The sequence below is a fragment of the Urocitellus parryii genome, chromosome 3 (assembly GCF_045843805.1).
Source record: "Urocitellus parryii isolate mUroPar1 chromosome 3, mUroPar1.hap1, whole genome shotgun sequence".
NCBI lineage: Eukaryota > Metazoa > Chordata > Mammalia > Rodentia > Sciuridae > Urocitellus > Urocitellus parryii.
The window spans coordinates 194,051,628-194,072,208 of NC_135533.1; the positions used below are offsets into that span (position 1 = coordinate 194,051,628).

Below are 20,581 nucleotides of genomic sequence, written 5' to 3' on the forward strand. Positions count from 1 at the left end.
TTGTAATTTGGCCTTCATGGTACCAGGTAAGCCTGCAATGACCATGTTTGGGGAACCAATGCTCTCTGTCAATGGGCTCCATACCAAAGCCAGAACCAGTCTCTAAACCAAAGCACAAGAGTAACATGCTCCTTTCCTGAAATAGAATTGGTTTTATCACATAAGAAACCATGTTAGTTTGACAGGTCACCACTAGACCAAATGGCACCTTTGGGCCAGCTAGTCAATAGCAACCACTTCTTCAAGACTCTTTATTTCCATCTGTCAAAAAAAAAATCAGTACATATACTGATTTTGTTAGAATAAGACACTCTACTGCCATCTGTTGGGAAATAGTTGTAACAAACGTATACATCCGTAAGGTGAGTGGCACCCCACCCAGCCTACACAGTGCTCAGACTATACTGCCAAGTTGCACTCTCTACTCACAAGAGTGCACCCTATTTTGAGAAATGATCTTTGGGTTTCAGAGACAGATGTACATCAACAGCAGAAACTAACTTCCATCCAAGAGGTCACATGCAGGTTGTTTGGGAACAGGACTCTTGAGACCCTTCAGTGGTAGAGTGGAATATGAAGGTTGCAAGGATGGTGTGTGTGTGTGTGTGTGTGTGTGTGTGTGTGTGTGTGTGTGTGTGTTTAATTGGTGCATTATGGTTATACATAAAAGTGAAATTCATTATGAAATGTTCATACACATAACATCATTTGGTTAATTTCATTCCACTGTTCCTCCATTTTCCCATCTACTCTATTGACCTTCTGTTTTCATGAGATGAGATCCCTCTCTTTTTTGTTAATTCCTTATTTCTCTCTAGCTTCTGCATAAGAAAACATTCAAACCTTAGTGTTCTGAGTCAGGCTTATTTCACTTAGCGTGATATTCTCCAATTCCATTCATTTACTAGCAAATGATTTAATTTCATTCTTCCTTATGGTTGAGTAAAACTCCATTGTGTATATGCCATATTTCTTTCCTTTATCCATTCATCTGTTGACAGGCACCTAAGCTGATTTCACTACTTGGCTATCACGAAGTGCACTGCTATAAATACCAATGTGGCTATATCCCCATAGTTTGCTGATTTTAGTTCTTTTGGATATATACCAAGGAGTGGGATAGCTGGATCATATGGTGGTTCCATTCCATATGAGGAGTCTCCATACTGCTTTCCAGAGTCGTCGTACTAATTTACAGTCTCCCCAACAATGTAGGAGTGTACATTTCCCCCCACATCCTCATACAAGGCTTTTTTTCTGAGAGCACTGCCAGCTGGGGCGTTCAGGCCTAATGCCAACGTCATTCCACTAAAGAAGAGAGCTTGCTTCTGTATGCGTATGAGAGATGACAGGGCCTTCACTGTGTTGGAAACAAAAATGACATCCATAAAAACATGAACATAAGCCTGGCATGCATGAGGTCCTGGTTCAATCCCCAGCACTGAAAAAAGAAAAAAAAAAAAATAAAAGGAAGAAGGAAGGAAAGAAAAGCATGAGACATGAGAGCCACGTGAAAGCACTAGTTAGACTAAGTAAGTGCTCTAAATCCTCACTTGTGAACCATACTCCATAGCAGATCCCTTCACTAGCATGGCTAGAAGTGAGCCAATTTTTTCCTTCCTAAAGATGAACAATTCTGGTTCTGCAGGACAAGGCACATTGATGCCCTTTCCTTCTAGAATCCTCCAATTCATTCAGTGAGTCAACCAACAAATAACTGATTTCTGTACCAGCTAACTTCTGCTGCACAACCAGCCACCCTGAAGTCCAGTGGCCTGAGAGAAGCATCCATCTAGGTAACTCACAGTTCCATGGTTGGCCATCTGGACCCAGCTCAACTGGGCAGCTCTTCAGTCTTTGCTGAACTCCCACGTGTGCTTGCAAACAGTTAGAGGCTGATTGGTCTGGGAGGGCCTCTGCTGGGGGCTCATCTTGCAACAGCTGGACCCCTCTGTTTGCAGGGAAGCAGGGAAAGGTTCTGAGAAAGTAACTGGAAGTATGCAAAGCCCCTTGGTGCTTGAGATACAGCAACACCTCCCTCACATCCAATTATCAAAGCAAGCCTTGGTGAAAAATCAAGGTTGGGCCCAAGTCAGGAGCCCCTTGGAAATAGCTGCAGATATATGGTCAAGGGCAGGGATGCCAGAGAATGAAGGATTGTGGGCATTTTTGCAACTTATCACTGGTACCAATGACAGCATGATCCAAGTCCTACCCTCAAGGAATCCTAAGACAAATGCAGAAGCTAACATGGGAGCAGCCTGTGGCCATTTGGCTTAATTGATGCCACTGTAGGTATATGTCATTTCTCTATAATTAAAACTGAGTCAGCTGGGATTATTGAGACTTTACACTATCAGCAGCCAGAGGTATGAGCCTAAGTTTCATGAGTATATTCCTCTCATCAGAGGAGGTGCCCAATTAGACACATCTCCATCTCTAAAGAATAGTTCAAGGACTGGGGCTGTAACTCAGTGGCAGAGTGCTTGCCTGGCACATGTGAGGCACTGGGTTTGATCCTCAGCACCACATAAAAATAAAGGCATGCTGTCCATCGACAACTACAAATTTTTTTTTTTTAATTCCAGCAGTCGCTTCTTAGGGAGACCTTTTCATCTACCCATTGAGTCTTGATCTTTATTTCTGGTTCCTTACCTGGTAACTTTTGCTAATGATCCAGAATATTCATGTCAAGCCCCCTTCCCTCATCCCCTGCAGAAGAGAGAAGGTGGTCAAGGTTTAAGGAGAGAAAAGTGTATGCGTGGGGACATCAGAAGGTAGGGTTCTGACGAAGGTGCTCTTATGCTAGGAAGGAACCTCTAGGGCTGGAGACACCAGGAATTCAGTGTCTCTTTACAGAAACGACCTCATTATTAAAGCTCAAGACATGGGACTCTGGCCAGATGTTTTAAGAAGGCTTCTGTCCCTGCTCCCCTGAGTCCTTCAAATTGTGCTGCCTTGGCAACCCTACTTAAAGAAAATGCTCGGGGTTCCTTTGGCAATGTGGGAAGTACCTGGCAGCCTCTTGACAGTTCTCATGTTCAGCTAGGCCAGTGACACCCCTTCTGAATGATAGGGAGGTGGCACAGCCAGGCAATTCCTAATCTCTACCTTGCTTCTCTACTCTGGGGGAACTTGTGGCTATCAGGGTAACTACTGTGGTTTGGATATATGCTATGAGTGTGTTCCCCAAGAGTTCATATGTTGGAAGCCTGGTCCCCAGTAAGACAATGTTAAGAGGTATTTGGACCTTTAAGCAGTGGAACCTGCCGGGCGTGGTGGCACATGTCTGTAATCCCAGCAGCTCAGGAGGCTGTGGTAGGAGGATCATGAGTTCAAAGCCAGCCTCAGCAACTTAGCAAGGCCCTAAGCAATTCAGCAAGACCCTGTCTCTAAATAAAATATAATAAGGGCTGAGGATGAATCTCAGTGGTTAAACACCTCTGGGATCGATCCCTGATACCAAAAAAAAAAAAAAAATGGTGGGTGGGAGGTGGAACCTAATGAGGTGATTGAGTCAGTGGAGATGCTGCCCTTGAAAAAAACTGTTTTAGTTCCTGTGGGACGCCTGTTAGTTCTCATCAAAAGGTTATTAGAATAAGCCTGACCCTTACTCATTCTCTGGCTTCCTATCTTGCGTAATCTCTCCCTCTTGCATGGGCTCCCATTCACCGTGAGGCCCTTGCCAGAGACTGAATCAATGGTTCTACCCTCTTTTGGACTTTCAGCCTTCAAAACTATGGGCTAAATAAACCCCTTTTCTTTACCCAGGATCTAGTCTCAGGTATTTCATTATAGCAAGGAAAAATGGACCAATACAGTGACTATGGATGCTTCCTTGAATTCCTGGCTCATAAGGCAGAAGCTAGAGGACACGTGCACACAGAACAAAGAGGCTAAGTGTGCCTGTGAGAACTGATTTTGCTGCATGATTTGTTGAGGGCAGGCTTTTTATTTGCACTCACTGTTGGCAGCAGATTGCAGAGATGGTTAGTCTCGAGGGTTTTCAAATATGACCATGGGAATTACAAACTAAATGATATTGTGGAGCCGAACGCTGTGGTACAGCAGCTCTGCTAGAAGCAGGTCAAGTGTGTACCACTGTTTGATTTCCCTATTCAAGGGCATTGAAACAAGGACTTGAATGCAACTCATTTTTTTAGGAAGTGAGCTCAAAAAACACTTTCTGGAAGACGGGAGTGAGGCAGGGACAGGAAGGAAGCAATAAAGGTGTTCTATGGAGCTGGCCACCACTGTGGGCAAGTGTCACTGGGAAAATGTGTAGAACATGTCCCTGAGGAGGGATCTCCCAGCCCAGGTGAAAGGGAGCTGGGGTATTTGTGCACCGGCTCTAGTGAGTCATGGTGAAGGGCAGATACAGGGAGGGATGTCTGACCTGAGAAACAGAGACCTCTTATGCTGGTTCACAAAGAACAAGAGATGCCAGATTTCTCTGGGCATGGGAGAAAAGGTGAGATCTGGTCTACCAAAAGTTGTTTAAATGCCTGGCCATTGTTCCTATGATGATCGTGTGAGGAAAAACTGGAAACTGTCTTAGCATATGTGACAAGTCAGAAGACCATATGTGACATCAGAGGAGGGGGCCGTTTTCCCCCCACAGCTAGAATCAGCTCTAGGGAGTCCACACTGACGACTCCGCTGCACAGACCCCACGAGCTCTACAGGCATGAGAGAGAGATCTAGATGACAGCAAGGCAGACTGCGGACCTGCAGGTGCTTTCAAAAGCCTATCATATCAGAGCGTTATTTGTCAAATTGTCCCACACATGTGTAATAACTCTCAGGATATCGGTAAGTTCGTCAAAAATTGAATAAGCCGAGGAAATGTTAGGCCCCTGAGTTTCTTTCCCACCAGAGATCCTTTGGTCTTCTACTATAGATTGCAAATCTCTCGAAGAAAGGATGGAATATTTTCCAAACTTATTTGACCATCAGGCCTTTTCTTACTCCCGAATTCCTGTGAGTAACTCTCAGTAACTGGTGTTCCCCGGCACCCAGCTTGGGAAACAGTATACCAGAAGCATGTTTCAAGGACCAAACAGGTTGCCACAAAATAGCCTGCAGAATGTCCGTGCATTTTGAAAAGTGGCTTCATATAATGCTTCGCTTTCCGGTGTGTTTTCTCATCTGAGGAGTACTCAAGGCTTTCCGGGCCTAGGGGATCAGTCATAGGCCAGGATGTCTTGGAATCAAAATAGCCAATCCTCCCACATTACTAATCCGGCTCTTCCTCTCTCTGCCTTTCAGATGGGCTTCTTCCGCAGAAGGTACAAAGAAATCATTGAAGCTGAGAAGAACCGGAAAGAGAACGAAGACAGTTGGGACTGGGTCCAGAAAAACCAGTGACCTGCCACACCATTCTCATGACCCAATCACGGGCCTGTCATCCTTGATCCTTGTATCTTCCATATTTGGAAGAAAAAAAAAATCTTCTCCAGATTTTTCGGAGGCCCCACTGATGCTGTTCTCTTCCTCGTTGTGTCAAAGCCCAGGTGTCAGGCCCAAGCAGCCACTTCAGCCAGGTCCCGTGACCGGGAGCCACCACCACTTCCTTCTGAAGATGAACTCTGAACTTTGGAAAGGAGCTACAGAGCCGAGCAATATTTATGGATGCAACATGCGTGGTCAACCCTCAGGGGAAAACTGTTACCTAAAAGTATTTTTATAAATATAAGCCTTTTATACTGATTATGTCTTTATATTTGTATCAATGTTTTATTATTTCTATTAAATAGTTATATAATTCACTCAAGCACTGATATCTGGCCTGAAATCTTGGAAATACATGTACCTGTATACAAAATTTAAAGGACAAAAATCTTATTGTACTTTGGAACTTGCTGTTAAAAAATTAAAAAAAAAAAAAAAGCACTTGCAGATAAAATAAGCTGAAGAAACCTCATGAAACAAATCCACTGAATGAGCAGTACCGCATAGAAACTGTGGATGTGGCAAGACCCTCCCAAGACACTTCTCATCGTTATTGCCTGGAGTCAAGTTTTGGAGTCATGTGCTAAAGAATTATAACTGCTTTTTCAACTGTACCTTTCAATGGAAGATTCTCAACAGGAATTTGGATGGAAAACCTGATTCCTAGCAGCAAGTCTACTCTGCGTCACCTCTATGCAGCAGACATCTCCCCCTCTTTCTGCTTGAATTGATGGATGAAAGCCTGGAGCAATGCCAGCTGGTCATCTGGTAAACCTCAAGGTGGCATATTCTCCTGGACACCGTGCATCAGTGTTCACGCCCGACCAGGGCTCCATCAGTGTCTCCCACACAAAGACATGATTCTGAAAGCTCTGAGGCATTGCCTTTCCATGGTTGCTTTGGTTCAGAGGACTCCATTTCCTGCTACTCTTGCTTTCCCAACTCATGCTGATTGCAGATTCCTTCTTAGAGATGACTTTCAACTGTTCTCTTAAAATTGTTTTTATTATTTCAAATGTTTTAGGTGGAATTCTCCAGAAGTAGACCCTAAAATCAGATTCATTTGCAAGTAACTTATTAAGGAAGTGTTCTGGGGGCAGGAGGGTGAATACCAGTGAGGGAGGAGGGGGAGTAGGACCTGGCAGGGAGGAAGCCAGGCAAATGGGCCATTTCAGGGCAAATGATGCCTCAGAGTTGTCCCAACTGGAGATAAGCCAGCTGGGCTTTGGTATTTCCACAGCCTACAGCTGGGGGTAGATGGCTCTCGCCTCCCCAGGAGAGCTACAGGTGCACCCCCAGCCCAGGAAAATAGAAATGGTGCAAAAGAAAGTATGCAGAGATCTGAGCAGAGTACCGATGTGCCCCTGGTCTCCCACATGCGGTAATGCTGAGTTATGGCCATCAGTATTCAAACTGTCTACTTGATGGTATTTGGTGTCAGATACACTGTGCTGTCCAGTTCTAAGTGTGGTGCAAATTTCTAAAAGGGCACTGAGATGCTGGATGGAGCATGCTCAATACTGCACCTGGCCCCTGATGAATGCTCGGTAGCTACTAGAAGCTATGGTTGCTGTCCCTGCTGCTGGATAACCATCGAACAAGACAGAAATTGGGGCTAGGCAGAGAGTCTGACAAAGGGTCTCAATGACTCATTTGAGCCTGCTGAAGCCCCAGCTACATACAGATGGTCCAGAGGGTCCCCAGAGATTATCACAGGTATGTCGGGCCCTCCCTTAATGGGTGTAGAGTGTGGATTCTGTTATGAGACTCCATTTGCAACTTTCCTTGGATGGACTCTCATTAATTTTACCATGTTTTCCTTTAGCAAATCATTTAAGATTCTTAGGTGGTAAACCCAGGACAGCTCCATTATCAGCTTTGGCCAAATGCATTTATTGCCACTAACCTTTTCCTGAGAAAGGTTCAGACTCATCCATCACAGTGTAGAAGGGTGACTCACAAGGTCCATGGTTCTGCCAGCTAGAAAGCAAAGCCCCATTTGTGGACCCCTGTGGGCAGTCCTGGAGCTGGGATCCGTGCACTTCTGCTTGATTCTGAAGAGTAGACCCACTTGAGTGGTTACATACTCAGGAGGTCACTCAGACTCCATAAGGCAGTTTTTAGGAGAACTATACTTGATACCACCAGGAGCAAATACTGGAAGCCACCCAAGGACCCATCTGGGAAAGGATGGTACCTCTGCTTGTCAGATCCTGCTGAGTGGCTGGTGGGACTACAGAGACCGGGAGGTAGTCATTTAGCACAGTGATGGAGAAAGAAGTGCTCTGGACAGTTCACTGCTCCATTCCAACCCCATAGCTCTCCTTAGTCTTGGGGTTGGGAAGCAGACAGGCCTGGCTAGTGTGTCTGCATTGCCTCTCCAAGGATTCTCTCTAAATCCCACCCTGTATCCCATTCCACCCTTCTTGCTTCTATGGATAGGTTTATTGTGGAATCTTCACATATTCTCTTGGGTACCATTATTCCAGTCTGTTTCAGGTTTCAATCAGCTATTGAAGGACTAACATGCTTTTTAAATATGGAAAAAAAAACTTAGGAGAAATTGAGTAAGATAATGCCCCTTTTCCAAAAATAGATTCCCCTATGCTCAATTCATACAGTGAGCCCTGGACCTGTCATCAAGAAGTATCCATGAAGTTCAGATGCAAGGAGACACTAGTAGGAAGGAGCAGGGTCCACTGGCTTTGTGGTTATGGACAGGCACATTCAGAATCACTGCCACTGAGATTTCCTTTGACAATGCTTCAGGAAACCTCTCTTGGCACCACCAGTGTTTTTAGAGATTTGGCAAACTTTTAGAAAGTCCTCTTCCACGGAGTCATGGGTAGTCTGCTGTTCTAGAAGCAAAGGCAAAGGAGGTTGGCAGGAAACAGAAAAGCTGTGGCACTCCCAAAACACCTGGGGCTTGTCTTCCATGCACAATTAATTAAGGTGGACTTCCCATGACCCAGGTGCTGTGTGCCACCTGTTGAACCCCAGCATGGTGGGTTTTTAAAAGGTATTCATAACTTTTATTTTGGGGTGAGGCATTATGGCCAGGTAATGCAGTTATGCCTGATTACTTGTGAAATGTACACCTGGTAAACCAGTCCTGATTTCCTGGTTCCAGTTTCCCAGAATATATAGGTGCTACAAAGAATTCTCATTTGGGGAATGGGCTAAGGATGTAGCTTAGTGGCAGAGCACTTGTCTAATATGCACTTGGCCTTAGGTTCAATCCCCAGCATAACAACAACATCAGAAATTGCCATTTGGGAGAAATGGCCCCTTTAGCAGACAGAAGGCAGGAAGTGAGCATTATTTCAGACGTGCCCCACGAATGCAGTTTTAACTGATGTTTTAGTTGGTCTTGTTTTGATCTATAGGGTAATAATATACACAGTTGAGAATATTTTCTGCAACAATAGCTGAAAGGAGGAGACGGAGCCCATAGGGCCAAACTGAACCTTCTAGAATGTCTTCTGACTTTTCAGCACATGGGAGGGATAAGGAGCAAATTTCCCAACATGGTGCAATGCTTTATAGCACAATGATCTAGATTTCAGATTTTGTTAAGGTGTTTTGTTTTTAATTCTAATGTGCACGGTGTGATTGGCAGCATAAGTTAAAAAGCTTTAAGAGTGATTAATTGCATGGCAGTGCACCCACGCTCTCTCCACTTACAGAACTTTACTGAGGCATCCGTGTACATTTCTGTGGAGGAATTGGGTGGGAAGGGTGTTCCTCTGTATGATGTCTCCTTTATTAAAGTCTACGCAGTCACTTCTAATTCACTTGCACTGTTTGGGAAATGTCAGGTTTACAAAAATACATGTTTGGAATAAACAAAAAATGGCTGCAAATGATTCAGGAGTTCAGTCTGCAATTTCTCTGCTAATAAGAACTTTCTAAGTTGTAATAAAACAGGAGCATTCAAGAGCACTTCAATGTCCATCTAATTCCACATGAACAACTCTCTTGATGTGGCTGAAATGTCCCTAATCCTTGCCCTAATCCTGCTGTGGCCACCACCTTCTCTTTATCACCCTCCTCCCACCCAAGGGCTACACCTGGGATCTGGATCTGGAGATAAATGTGCCCAAATTAAATGCACAGATTTTCTCATTCTTCATAGACTTCTCCTATGTGTGTCCCCCAGTCACTAAGCATTTCTCCAGAAGCTCTTTGGTAGTAATCTTACACATTTATAGCTATTGCATCTTCTCCAGTTTTTTTTTTAATCTCCACCTGCCTAGTTATAACTTGTTCTTAACACAAATATTGTTCATTTGTTTTTGTTTTTTCTTAGATGGCACCAACAAAATCCATCTGTTACATTAGTCTTTTTCGAGAATAGGCCTTTGGCTGTACCAATCAAATCTACTGGTTTTTGCTTTGTTTCATCACTAAATGGTTTTTATAGGAATTAAAATCTTTAACTGCCTTTATTTTTAAAATTCACACATACACCACAAAGAGGTATGAAAAGGTACACACAGTTTAAGCATGGTTGTCTTTACGTAGGCAGGGTTGTCAATGTTTTTGCTTTATGTTTTGTTTTTACTCATCTGAGTTTTCGTTTTTTATAGTAAGCATTTATTCTGTAGCAATGAAACAAGCAAATTATTTTTAAATAAAATTGCATCCAGGAGGATGTGCAAGAAGCTACGGTGTGGTGGAGCTCTGGCTCCCCTTTCCCAGTTGCTGGGCAAGCAGTGTCTGTGGGGCACCTACTCCACCAATACCTCCACTGCCACCCACTGCTGGATGCTGCTTCTATTTGAGGAAGAGAAAGAGGAGGAGGAGGAGTGCACGTTCAGAGACATAAGTACACAAATGAAGAACAAAGTATTTTATCAAACAATTCAGCAATCAAATAGAACATTTTGCTATTTGGCATCTAGACTCCCCTGTGCCCTCAGTGTGCCAGCAACAACTTTAGATCATGGTCAAGGGATCTGTGAAGTTTGGGCTTGTACCCTAGATGAAGAAAATCTGCCAAGTTATCCAAAAATATAATTAAGTGGCTATGGGCACCGAGATGCCAGGTGTGGTTGCAAGAGCCAGGAGGGAATACAGGACTAATGCTGACTATCGGTACCAGCTTTTGTGATGTAATGTAGACTTGTTCGAGATAATTCAGCTAGGACTGACATTACCCTCCAGGTACTTCAACCTGGCGGTTTAATTTAAAATTTAATTTGATGGCTCTGTAGAGCTACTAACAACATTTAGAATCCAGTTTAGGAAACATAAGAAGGAAGGAGTTGAGACTCAGTACTTTGCAGAACTTATGAATGATTTCAGGAGTGGTCCTCTGCAAAGGGGTCCAATTATCATTTCATAAGTCATGACTGACTTGGGCAATTGAACAGAAATCCTGACCAACTCTAATTTGCCCAAAGAAGAACTTGACTTCTTTGAGATCCTTCGATTGTTTTTCTCCTGTCACTTACGAGGTGAAGTAACTCATGAAGAGCTGCAAAAATCTTTTTCTTTTTTTTTTTTTGGGGGGGGGGGATACTAGGGATTGAACCTAGGGGCACTTAGCCACTTGGCCACATCCCCATTCCTTTTTATTTTGAGACAGGGTCTTGCTGAGATGCTTAGGGCCTCGCTAAGTTGCTGAGGCTGACTTTGAACTCACGATCCTCCTACCTCAGCCCCCAGAGCCATTGGGGTTACAGGCATTTACTACTGTACCTCTTTTGCAAAAAAATCTTAAAAGTGGATTATAGCAAGTTGCTCAAAAGTTAGAGCTGGATAGGACCACAACATCCGACAGGATCTGATCCATTTCTTACAAGAATGGCTTTTTTCAAAAGGAGAGAAATGTTGTTTGAAAAACATTGATGATGCCAAATATCGTGGTCATTTGTACCGCCTTGGTTCTGGTTCATCCTATGTACAGAATGGCACAGGGAATGCATATGGAGAGGAAGCCAACAAGAAGTCAGAACCTAGAATAATCCATTTATTTATTTTTTATTTATTTTTATTTATTTTTTTGAGCTACATGCATGCTTGTGTGTATATTTTATCTCAGGTTGAATCCTTTGAACCATAGACAATACCTTTCTCTCCCTTTTGAAGCCTATTTGATTTTTGCCTTTCAGTACCAAGTATGACATTCCCATCTCAGGTCTTATTTAAACAGAAGTATATTCAGGATATAAATAAAATTATATCCAGGAGAGCTGGGGACATGGCTCAATGGTAGGGTGCTTGTCTCATAGGAATGAGGCCCTGGATTCAATCCTCAAAAGAAGAAACAAAATTACATCTAGGAGAATATGAATTGCTGAGCTAAAAGAGACCTCAAATTGTAAGTCTGGAAAGAAAGGAAACATGCTTCAGCAAAGAGCACGGGTGAGTCTGACCCTTCAGGACACTGATCTAGTGAACAGTTTCAAGCATTTTAAATCCGGGGGCTTCCTGGTTTAACAAACCTGCCTCCCTCTCTAATACTAATTAAACATGCTCCTCTATGTTGGCCCAGTTCATTTTTCCTAAACCAGGAAAGGGCCTCAACAAACTCAAAGGAATCAAAAGATACAAAATTAAAAAGAAGAGAAATCATGCATTAGGGCTCTGCTTCCTGATCAGTCAGAATTTTAACCACCAGGTTACCTCTCACCCTTGAAGTCCTTCTGTTCATCAGGTTAACTGCGTTTAGTAATAGAATTCACACAACTGCTTACTGAGAGCTGAATCTACACTAGCAAACCAAAAGGTGGCCCTCCATCAGCAAGATTACTAGGTGGCCCTAAGATCACGTTGGATCACTCGATGGGCACATCCAACTAGAAAGTATATAATGTGATATTGCTAGCTCTGTTCTGGAATCTGGGCCTGCTGCCAGACTCTGCTTCACCTGAGTCTAATCCAAATTCTTTCATACTTTTGACTCTTCAGTAATTGAAAAATTCTAAAATTTAAAACAAATCTCAGTAGAGGTTTAATTACTGCCTCTAGAAGACACCAATCTGGTGAAGAAATTGGAGGCATTTCACAAAGGATCTCTAGGAAACCTTTCTTCTTAGAAATGGCAGAGGAGGAAAAAAATGAACTTCTCTCCAATCCCACATCTATTCAGAATCCACCTGATCAGTTAGGAGAATATTTGGCTCCAGATAAAACTCCAAAATAACAATGGTTTAAACACAGATGGTATCCCTCATTCACATAAAAGAAGACCAGATGTGAGTCATCAGGTTCTGGTGTAGCCATCTCAGGGGTAATCAGGACACCAGCTCCTGTCTTTCTCACATGTGGATTCCATCCTCAGGGTTGCCTCTTGGTGTCATACGGCTACTAGGGCACCAACCATCATTTCAAGCCAACAGCAGAGGAGGATAAAATAGCATGTGCTCCCTTCTTTTTAACTAGCCTTCCCAGGAGTCTAGTATAAATTGGTCAGAAATTAATCATAGATGCGCCATCCACAAAGGAGGGTGGGCAATGTATTAAAGACTAAGAGGAGAGTACGTATTGGAGACGACTAACAGTTACCACACCCACCAAGATATTTCAGAATCTATAGCTGCCCTAAGCTCTAAACATGTGCCTTTAAATCTGTAAGTCTGGCAAGATTTAAGCAAGAGGAAAACCTTTAGGGTGAAGATGGGGGATGAGATTCTCAGGAACATGGAGCCAGGATCTCTCTTGATACATGTGACATGTATTACATCTTAAGGTGTCATTTTTCTGCTATATTCCTTCTCAAATGACCATACAGTAGACACTCCAAGCAGCAGTGCTTGTTCCCATATCCTTTCCCAACATGAATTATATGACTTTTGTGCCAGTCCCGTGTATAAAGTATGAAGTTCAGTTCGGTTGGAGCATTTTTGGTTGCCATACACAAACGTCTCTTCATCTTCTTAGCCGTCTGGGTTTCCTCTTCTGGAAACACTCTGACCTTCTTGAACACTCTCTCCATTTGATTTCCAGAATCACCCACCCTCTGAGCTTCCTGGCCACTTCTCAGCTGGCTCCTACTCTTCTTCCCAGTCTCTTAAGTTGGGAGAACATCCCGTCCTGAAGACTTCTTTATCTATGTTCCATACACATCCCCACCCCCAAGCTCCTGGCCTGAACTGTCACCAAATATGGGTCCCCAGCCTGGCCCTTGTGACTAAACTCTCAACTCACTTATCAAACTGCTCACTCAGACCACAGAACTTTTAAACTGAGCCACTTCTGTCCCCATCTCAGGAAACAGTAGCTTTATTCTCCCGGTGGCTCTGGCCAAAAACCTTGTAGTCATCCTTGACTCATCCCTCTCCACCCTATATCCCATCCACTGAAAATTCTTGCCAAATTTACTGTAATCATAGAGACAGAACCTAACTACATCACTAGATCCACCATGACTGCTCTGGACCAAGCCATCGTCATCCCTTGGCTATATTATTGCAAACCTCCTCAGTGGTCTCTGTGCTACTGCTCCTTCTATGTATTCTCAACAGCAGCCAACAGGTCCTAGTGATGCAAGTCACACCATGTTGATCCTTTGCTCAAGCCAGGTGATGGCTCCCATCTTGGTGTACCCCACTACCTTGCTTTGTTCACAACTGTATTCACAGGACACTGTGGAGCATATGGCACATCAAAGTACTCAGTGCCAAATGGCTGAATTAGTGGATTTATTCTTTTTCTAACTTAAAATGAATGCTTAACTCGTCAACTTTCCATCTTTTTGTCTATATTGGGTATTTAATGCTACATATGTCTCTGTGGCTGTGTCCCACACATTTGGATATGCTCATTCCAAATGTTTTTTTTTTTATTTTTCCTTTTGACTTCTTCTTTGTTCCATGAGTTATTTAGAAGTAAATATCTTAATTTCTAAACATAAAACATATGGTTTTATCTAGTTTGCCATTTTTATTTAATCGCATAGTGGTTAGAAATGGTAATTTGTATTACAGCAATCATTTGGAATGAGACTTTATAACCCAATATGTAGTCAATTTTCATCTTTGTCCCATGAGTACTTAAAAAAAAAAAAAACATACCCTGCCACTATGGGATGCATTGCTCTATAGGTGCTTATTACAACAAATCTTCAAAATCCTATTTGTCTGCTTGATCTATCAGTTACTCAGAGAGATGTGTGCAAATCTCCCACCTACAAGAGAGAGGAGGGCCTGGGGCATAGCCCAGCGAGGCCAGAGGATGTACAGACTCCCACCCAGGCTCTCTGCTTCCCTTGAAGAGGCATGTTTGTCTGGGTGTGGCTGAAAGAATAATGGATCGTGCTCCTGGAGAACAAACCCACCTGCCTTCTGCAGCACCATCAAGAGTCTATGTATAAGTAGGGAGTGGAGGTAGAAGCAAGCTTGAGAGACAAATGTTCAGGGGAATTGCACAATAGAACACCCTTTACTGGCGTCTGGAGAAGTCAGGCCATGATACCCTCCTCCTGGGGGAAACAGAGCATCTGGACCTTTCAACTTATGGCCAGGCCCTGAGGGGCTCTCAGGATCATTCAGCCACAATCCTGTTTCTTTGTTCGTATCCATTATTGCTATGGATTTTTCTTTATCTTTTTTTAAATCCTGTCCATTTTTTTTTTGCCTTTTATTTAGGGTGGAGGATATTTTATTGTGTATCCAAAAGTTTAGAATTAGTTATTTTTGACAAATGAAACTGATCATTCTATCCCTCTGCAGTTTTCCTTCCTTATATATAGCAGCACTTTCTTGACTCGAAGTCTATTTTGGGTACTATTTGCACAACATGTCTTTTTCCATACTTTTAATTATAACAGTTCTACATTCTAAAGTTTTGGATATGTCACTTGTAAACAGTATATAGTTGGATTTTTTTTTTAAAATCCACTCTAACAATCTTTGTCACTTTGCCAAAATATTTAGTTTATTTATATTTATTGTTATTAATGAAAATATCTGACTTATTTCTATTATCTTGTTTTGTGTTTACTTTCACTCATCTTTTTGGGTTTCTTTTCCCTGCCTCTCTTCTTTTTTCACATTCTATTCCTCACCTTCATTATTCCTTCTCCTTTTATTCTTTAAGCAGACACCAGATACTCTAGAACTTGAAGGTTCACAGTCACTTATTTAACAGACCACAATCTAAAGTTAATTGCTATCATTTGATGTATTTAAATTCTATGTTTAAGCTACATACACTGTTGTTTTAATAGTTTTTCTGTAATAAGAGTTTGGCTAGATTTGCCCATGTATTTGCTGCTTTCTTTGCTCTTAATGGCTTCTTGCACCTCAGATCATTTTTCCTGGGATCATTTTCCTCATGCCTATTATATGCTTTAGAGCTCCCTTCAGTGAGACTCTGCTAGGGACAATGTTTCACTTTCATCTGAAGCTGTCTTTAATTTGCCTGTATTCTTGACTCTTTGCTTGTATGGAATTCTAGACCAGCAGTTTTCTCTCAGTGGATGGGATATATCATTGTGGCACCTATTTTTACTGTTAAGAAGTCATCAGACAGGGGCTGGGGTTGTAGCTCGGTGGTAGAGCGCTCGCCTCGCATGTGCAAGGTCCTGGGCTCGATCCTTAGCACCACATTAAAAAAAAAAAAAAAAAAAAAAAAAAAGAAGTCATCAGACAGCCCATTTGTCACTTCTTTTAAAAAGATGTGTCATTTTTCTTAGGCTTTTTAAAACATTCTCTCTCTCTCTCTCTCTCTCTTTCTCTCTCTCTCTCTCTCTCTCTTTCTCTCATCACTATAGTTTCACCCTGATGTGTTAGGTAGAATTTATTTTTTTATTATTAGATTATAGTTATACATAATATTGGGATTCATTTTGACATAATTATACAAGCATGGAATATAATTTTCTCTGATTTAGTCCCCAGTACTTCCCCTTCACCTCCCCATGTTCCCTTTCCTATACTCTACTCCTTCTATCAATCTATAGTTTTTCAAATTAATTTTTAATAAAGGTGAAATTCACTGTGGCATATCCATATGTGTACATAGGCTAGTTTTGTCAATTTTATCCCATCCTTCCTCCTCTTTTCTATGCCTCTTCCCTCCCCTCCATCCCCTTCCTCTACTCCACTGATCTCTCTTCTATTTTCATGAAGATTCCTCAAAAGACTAGGAATGGAACTACCATATGACCCAGCTATCTCACTCCTCAGCATTTATCCAAAAGAACTCCAGTGCATACTGTAGTGATACAATCACATCAATGTTTCTGATAGTATGATTCATGATAGCCAAGTTATGGAACCCACCCAGGTGCCAATCAACAAATGAATGGATACAAAAAAATGTGGTGTACACACACAATGGAGTTTTATTCAGCCATAAAGAAGAATGAAATAATGGCATTTGCGGGTTAATGGATGGAACTGGGAACATCATGATGAGTGAAATAAGCAAGATCAGAAAGTCAAGGGTCTAATGTTTTCTCACATATGTGGAAGCTAGAGCAAATAAGAGGGGAACAAGGCAGAGGGATAAACACGTGGAATTTGTTTTTACTTATTCTGCTTGAGATTCACTGGGCTACTGTGGTGTGATGTCTTTCATCAGTTTGCTTCATCTCTTTAAATATTATCTCTGGGTGCTGGAGTTGTGGCTCAGGGGTAGAGCCCTTACCTAGCATGTGTGAGGCACTGGGTTCGATTCTCAGCACCGCATATGAATAAATAAAATAAAGGTCCATGGACAAATAAAAAATATTTTTAAAAATGAAAATAAATAAACATATACTATCTCTGCTCCACTGTCTCTCCTTCCCTCACTCTGATTAAATATTCTATTATTGCTTTCCTTCTTGCTTCTTTACCTTCTGTCCCTAATTCTTCTCATTTTCTCTCTTTGCAGCATTTTGGACTACCTGGCCTATTTTTGCATCGACTGTCTTTTCAGCTGTGTCAAATCTGCTTTTAGACCTGTTATTGATATTTGAATGTCAATTATTTTACTCTTACAACAAAACGATCTAATTAGTTCTCCTTCAAATACAATTGGAAATTCTTTGTGTTTTATTTCTCACTTTTTATAATTTCCATTCAATTTTGTTTCTTTAAACATGATAATCATAGTTTCTATTTTTGTGTCTGGATAAGCACAGTAAAGTTTGTGCGAGTCTATTTTCAGAGCTTTATTCCCTGAGGATTCTCACTCAGGGGGCTTTCTTACCTTTTGTTCCTAGTGGGTTATTGTTTCTTTTTGCTTGGGAAATTTTTCATGGTAATTCTTTGAGGCCTGGGATGAAATGTATTTCTTTAGGGATCATTTGCCTCCACCTCTGCCAGGTCCCCATCTGGCATCAAACCTTGAGCATGTATGGACCCCCGTAATGTGAGCCACAGATCCATGTCAAGACCTGCCCTGGTGGGTTCTTCCCAGGGATAGAATTTCCTTTCACCACAGCCACCTACCCTTGACTCAGCACCAAGGCAACTTTCTTCAAAGTCCCTTGGTCCTCTAGGAGTGCTGGCAAGAATGGCATGTCTATTTGGGGTTGAGACTTACAGTGGCACTTTATGACCCCTGGGTCCTGCAAAGCTGTGCAAACCAAATCTCAATTTTGGTAGATTTGATGTATGCTCAGCACTAAAGGGACTGAAGCTCTCCACTTTGGCCTCAGCATGGCCACCTTCATCCGGTTTTGGCTTGAGAAATTCAGTTTTGTTATCTCTTCAGTGCTTTTAAGAATGTGTTGCTCCCAGTAACTCAGGAGGCTGAGGCAGGAGCATTGCAAGTTCAAGGTCAACCTTGGTAACTTAGTGAGACCCTGTTTCAAAATAAAAAATAAAAAGGGTTGGGGATGAGCTGGGGTTGTGGCTCAGTGGTAGAGCGCTCACCTAGCATGTATGAGGTTCAATCCTCAGCACCACATAAAAATAAAGTTATTGTGTCCAACTGCAACTAAAAGAAAAAATGTTAAAAAAAAAAGTGAGACAAGAGGATTGTGAGTTCAAAGCCAGCCTCAGCAATGGTGAGGCACTTAGCAACTCAGTAAAACCCTGTCTCTAAATAAAATACAAAATAGGGTTGGGGATGTGGTTCAGCGGTTGAGTGCCCCTGAGTTCAGTCCCCAGTACCAAAAAAAAAAAAAAAAAAAAAAAAAAGCGAAGCTGCAAACAGAAAAGGAGCAAATTTTTTTTTTAAAGAGGGGTGGGCTGGGTATGTGGCTCAGTGGTAGAGTGCCCCTGGGTTCAAACCCTGCTACCAAATAAATAAATAAAACATGTGGCTTAAAATCTTTTGTTCTTAATTTTTAGTGGGTTGTTGATATTATTAGGGGGATTGGTCTACCTGTATTCCTGAATCAAAAAAATCTTAATATCTACTTTTCAAATGTCTAGTTTCATCATCTCCTTTATTACAAAAATTTTCAAGTATACAGAAAATTTGAAAGAGTTTTACAGTGAACACCTGTACTTACCGTCTAGCATCTACCAAAATTTTATCATATTTGATTTGCCATGATTTAGATATCCCTCTCCCCACCCATTCATTTATGTTGTTTTTATGCATATCAGTAAGTTTCAGGTGGAATGTAGTTTTCTCTGAATGTCAGTGTTTCTATGTATCCATTTGAGTTCTTCATGCAATCATAGCTTTTATTTTTGTAACTTAAGGATTCTTTTTTACCCTACTTGGGTTTTTATTTTGTTTTGTTTTTCTGCCCTGCACATGTGTTCAGCTTTTCTTTTATTTATTTACTTATTTTTTATTCTATCTTATTTTTTGCAGTGCCAGGCAAGTGCTCTGCCACTGAACTCTATACCCAAGCCCTTCTTTTATTGCCTTAAGCACATTAAGCTTAATTATTTTATGTCATGTATGTTATTTCCAAGAACTGATGTCTTTGGGGTCATTGTCTGCTGGATTCTGTGGCTCTCAGTGCCTTGTTCCTTTCATGTTTTATAATTTTTTTTTTACTATAAACTGCTCATTTTCCTTAGAACATATCTGTGGGAATTTGAGAGAGTTTTCTCCATAGAAGATTTTCATTTACTTCTACAAAGTGCCTGAGAGAATTAATAAGCTGAAACCATTTTCAACTTAATTCTTGCCTTGAGGTTTTTCAGACCACCCAGGACATGTTTAGTCAGTCTGAAGACTGAGGTCAGAGAAGGCTTGAGGTTTCGAATTCTCTCAGGAGCTATTCCCTCTCTGTTCAAAACCAGGGTTCTAGTTTGGCAGTTTCCTTGGTATACATCTTGGAAGTGGAGTGGCAAGAAGCTTATTTCTGATTTGCCCTCACACTGAAGATGCAGCCCTCTGGAAAGAAGAGACTACTTTCAAGATTCCCCTCCTTGAGTGATTCCAGGACTGCATCTCAGCTCCTTGTGCCCCACGATGTGAAAACTGACGCTCGGGTTTGCTCAGTCCAGCAATATCCCAGGGCAGAAGTTGGCTCTAGCATTCTGCTTACCAACCCCCTCCAACCCCCACCCGGGACCCTCTTTAACTGAGTGCTTAGCTTGAGATGTCTTATTTCCTTGCCATTTCACCAGGAATTTAAGAAAAAAAAATATGAAAGATTTTATCTTTCACTTTTAGATGATTTCAGCAAGTCAGAGCTGAAAGTCTGTATTTTTCCATAAATCTGAAGATGTCATACTTTTTAATCTAATAAAAGGAAAACCTACTAATGTCTTCTAGTATCAAGTAATTCTCACGTACCCTATTAAGAGCTTACTCAGTAAAACTCTGATTACACGTGTAAAAACTGATTTTTATCAGATTCCAAAAGCAAAGAAGATGAGAAATAACTGTATAACATTTCTAAAATTATTTGCTTCCTCTGGGTTTTTCATTTTAGAGTTCTGCCTTTTAGTTGAAGGGTTTTATTAATGATGCTGCTCTCGATGTAGCTATTGGCAGTAGCTCTCTGTAGTAAAACTAATTTTATATTGCACTTGTGATTAATTGTGTGCTGAAATGCATGTGAACATATGAACTGATGGAAACAGGGTATAAATTAAAATCCCACTTGTCAATGTGTAATATCAGCAGCAATAATTATTAGGATAGATTTTTATGGTGCTCATGTAGCCATAGCAAATATTGGAAACCCAAACTTACTGGAAATGTCTAAGAAGGGTGGGATCTGAAAAAGATACATAATTTCAGACGTATGTAGGGTCTTTCTCTATACGGGGTTAAGAAA

At 41.6% G+C, this 20,581-nt stretch overlaps 1 protein-coding gene and 1 pseudogene across 1 annotated transcript in view; both read left to right on the forward strand.

Moving 5' to 3' along the window:
• The window catches only part of Itga9 (integrin subunit alpha 9), a 307,948-nt gene extending 302,326 nt beyond the window's left edge, over positions 1 to 5,622 (forward strand). The window contains exon 28 of the mRNA XM_026406057.2: positions 5,269 to 5,622. Coding sequence (XP_026261842.1) covers positions 5,269 to 5,367 — 99 coding nt within the window. The 3' untranslated portion in view covers positions 5,368 to 5,622. The remainder of the gene's footprint in view (positions 1 to 5,268) is intronic.
• A 4,482-nt stretch (positions 5,623 to 10,104) lies between these two features.
• On the forward strand, positions 10,105 to 11,604 carry LOC113194465 (CCR4-NOT transcription complex subunit 7-like; annotated as a pseudogene).
• The last annotated feature ends 8,977 nt before the right edge of the window (positions 11,605 to 20,581 follow it).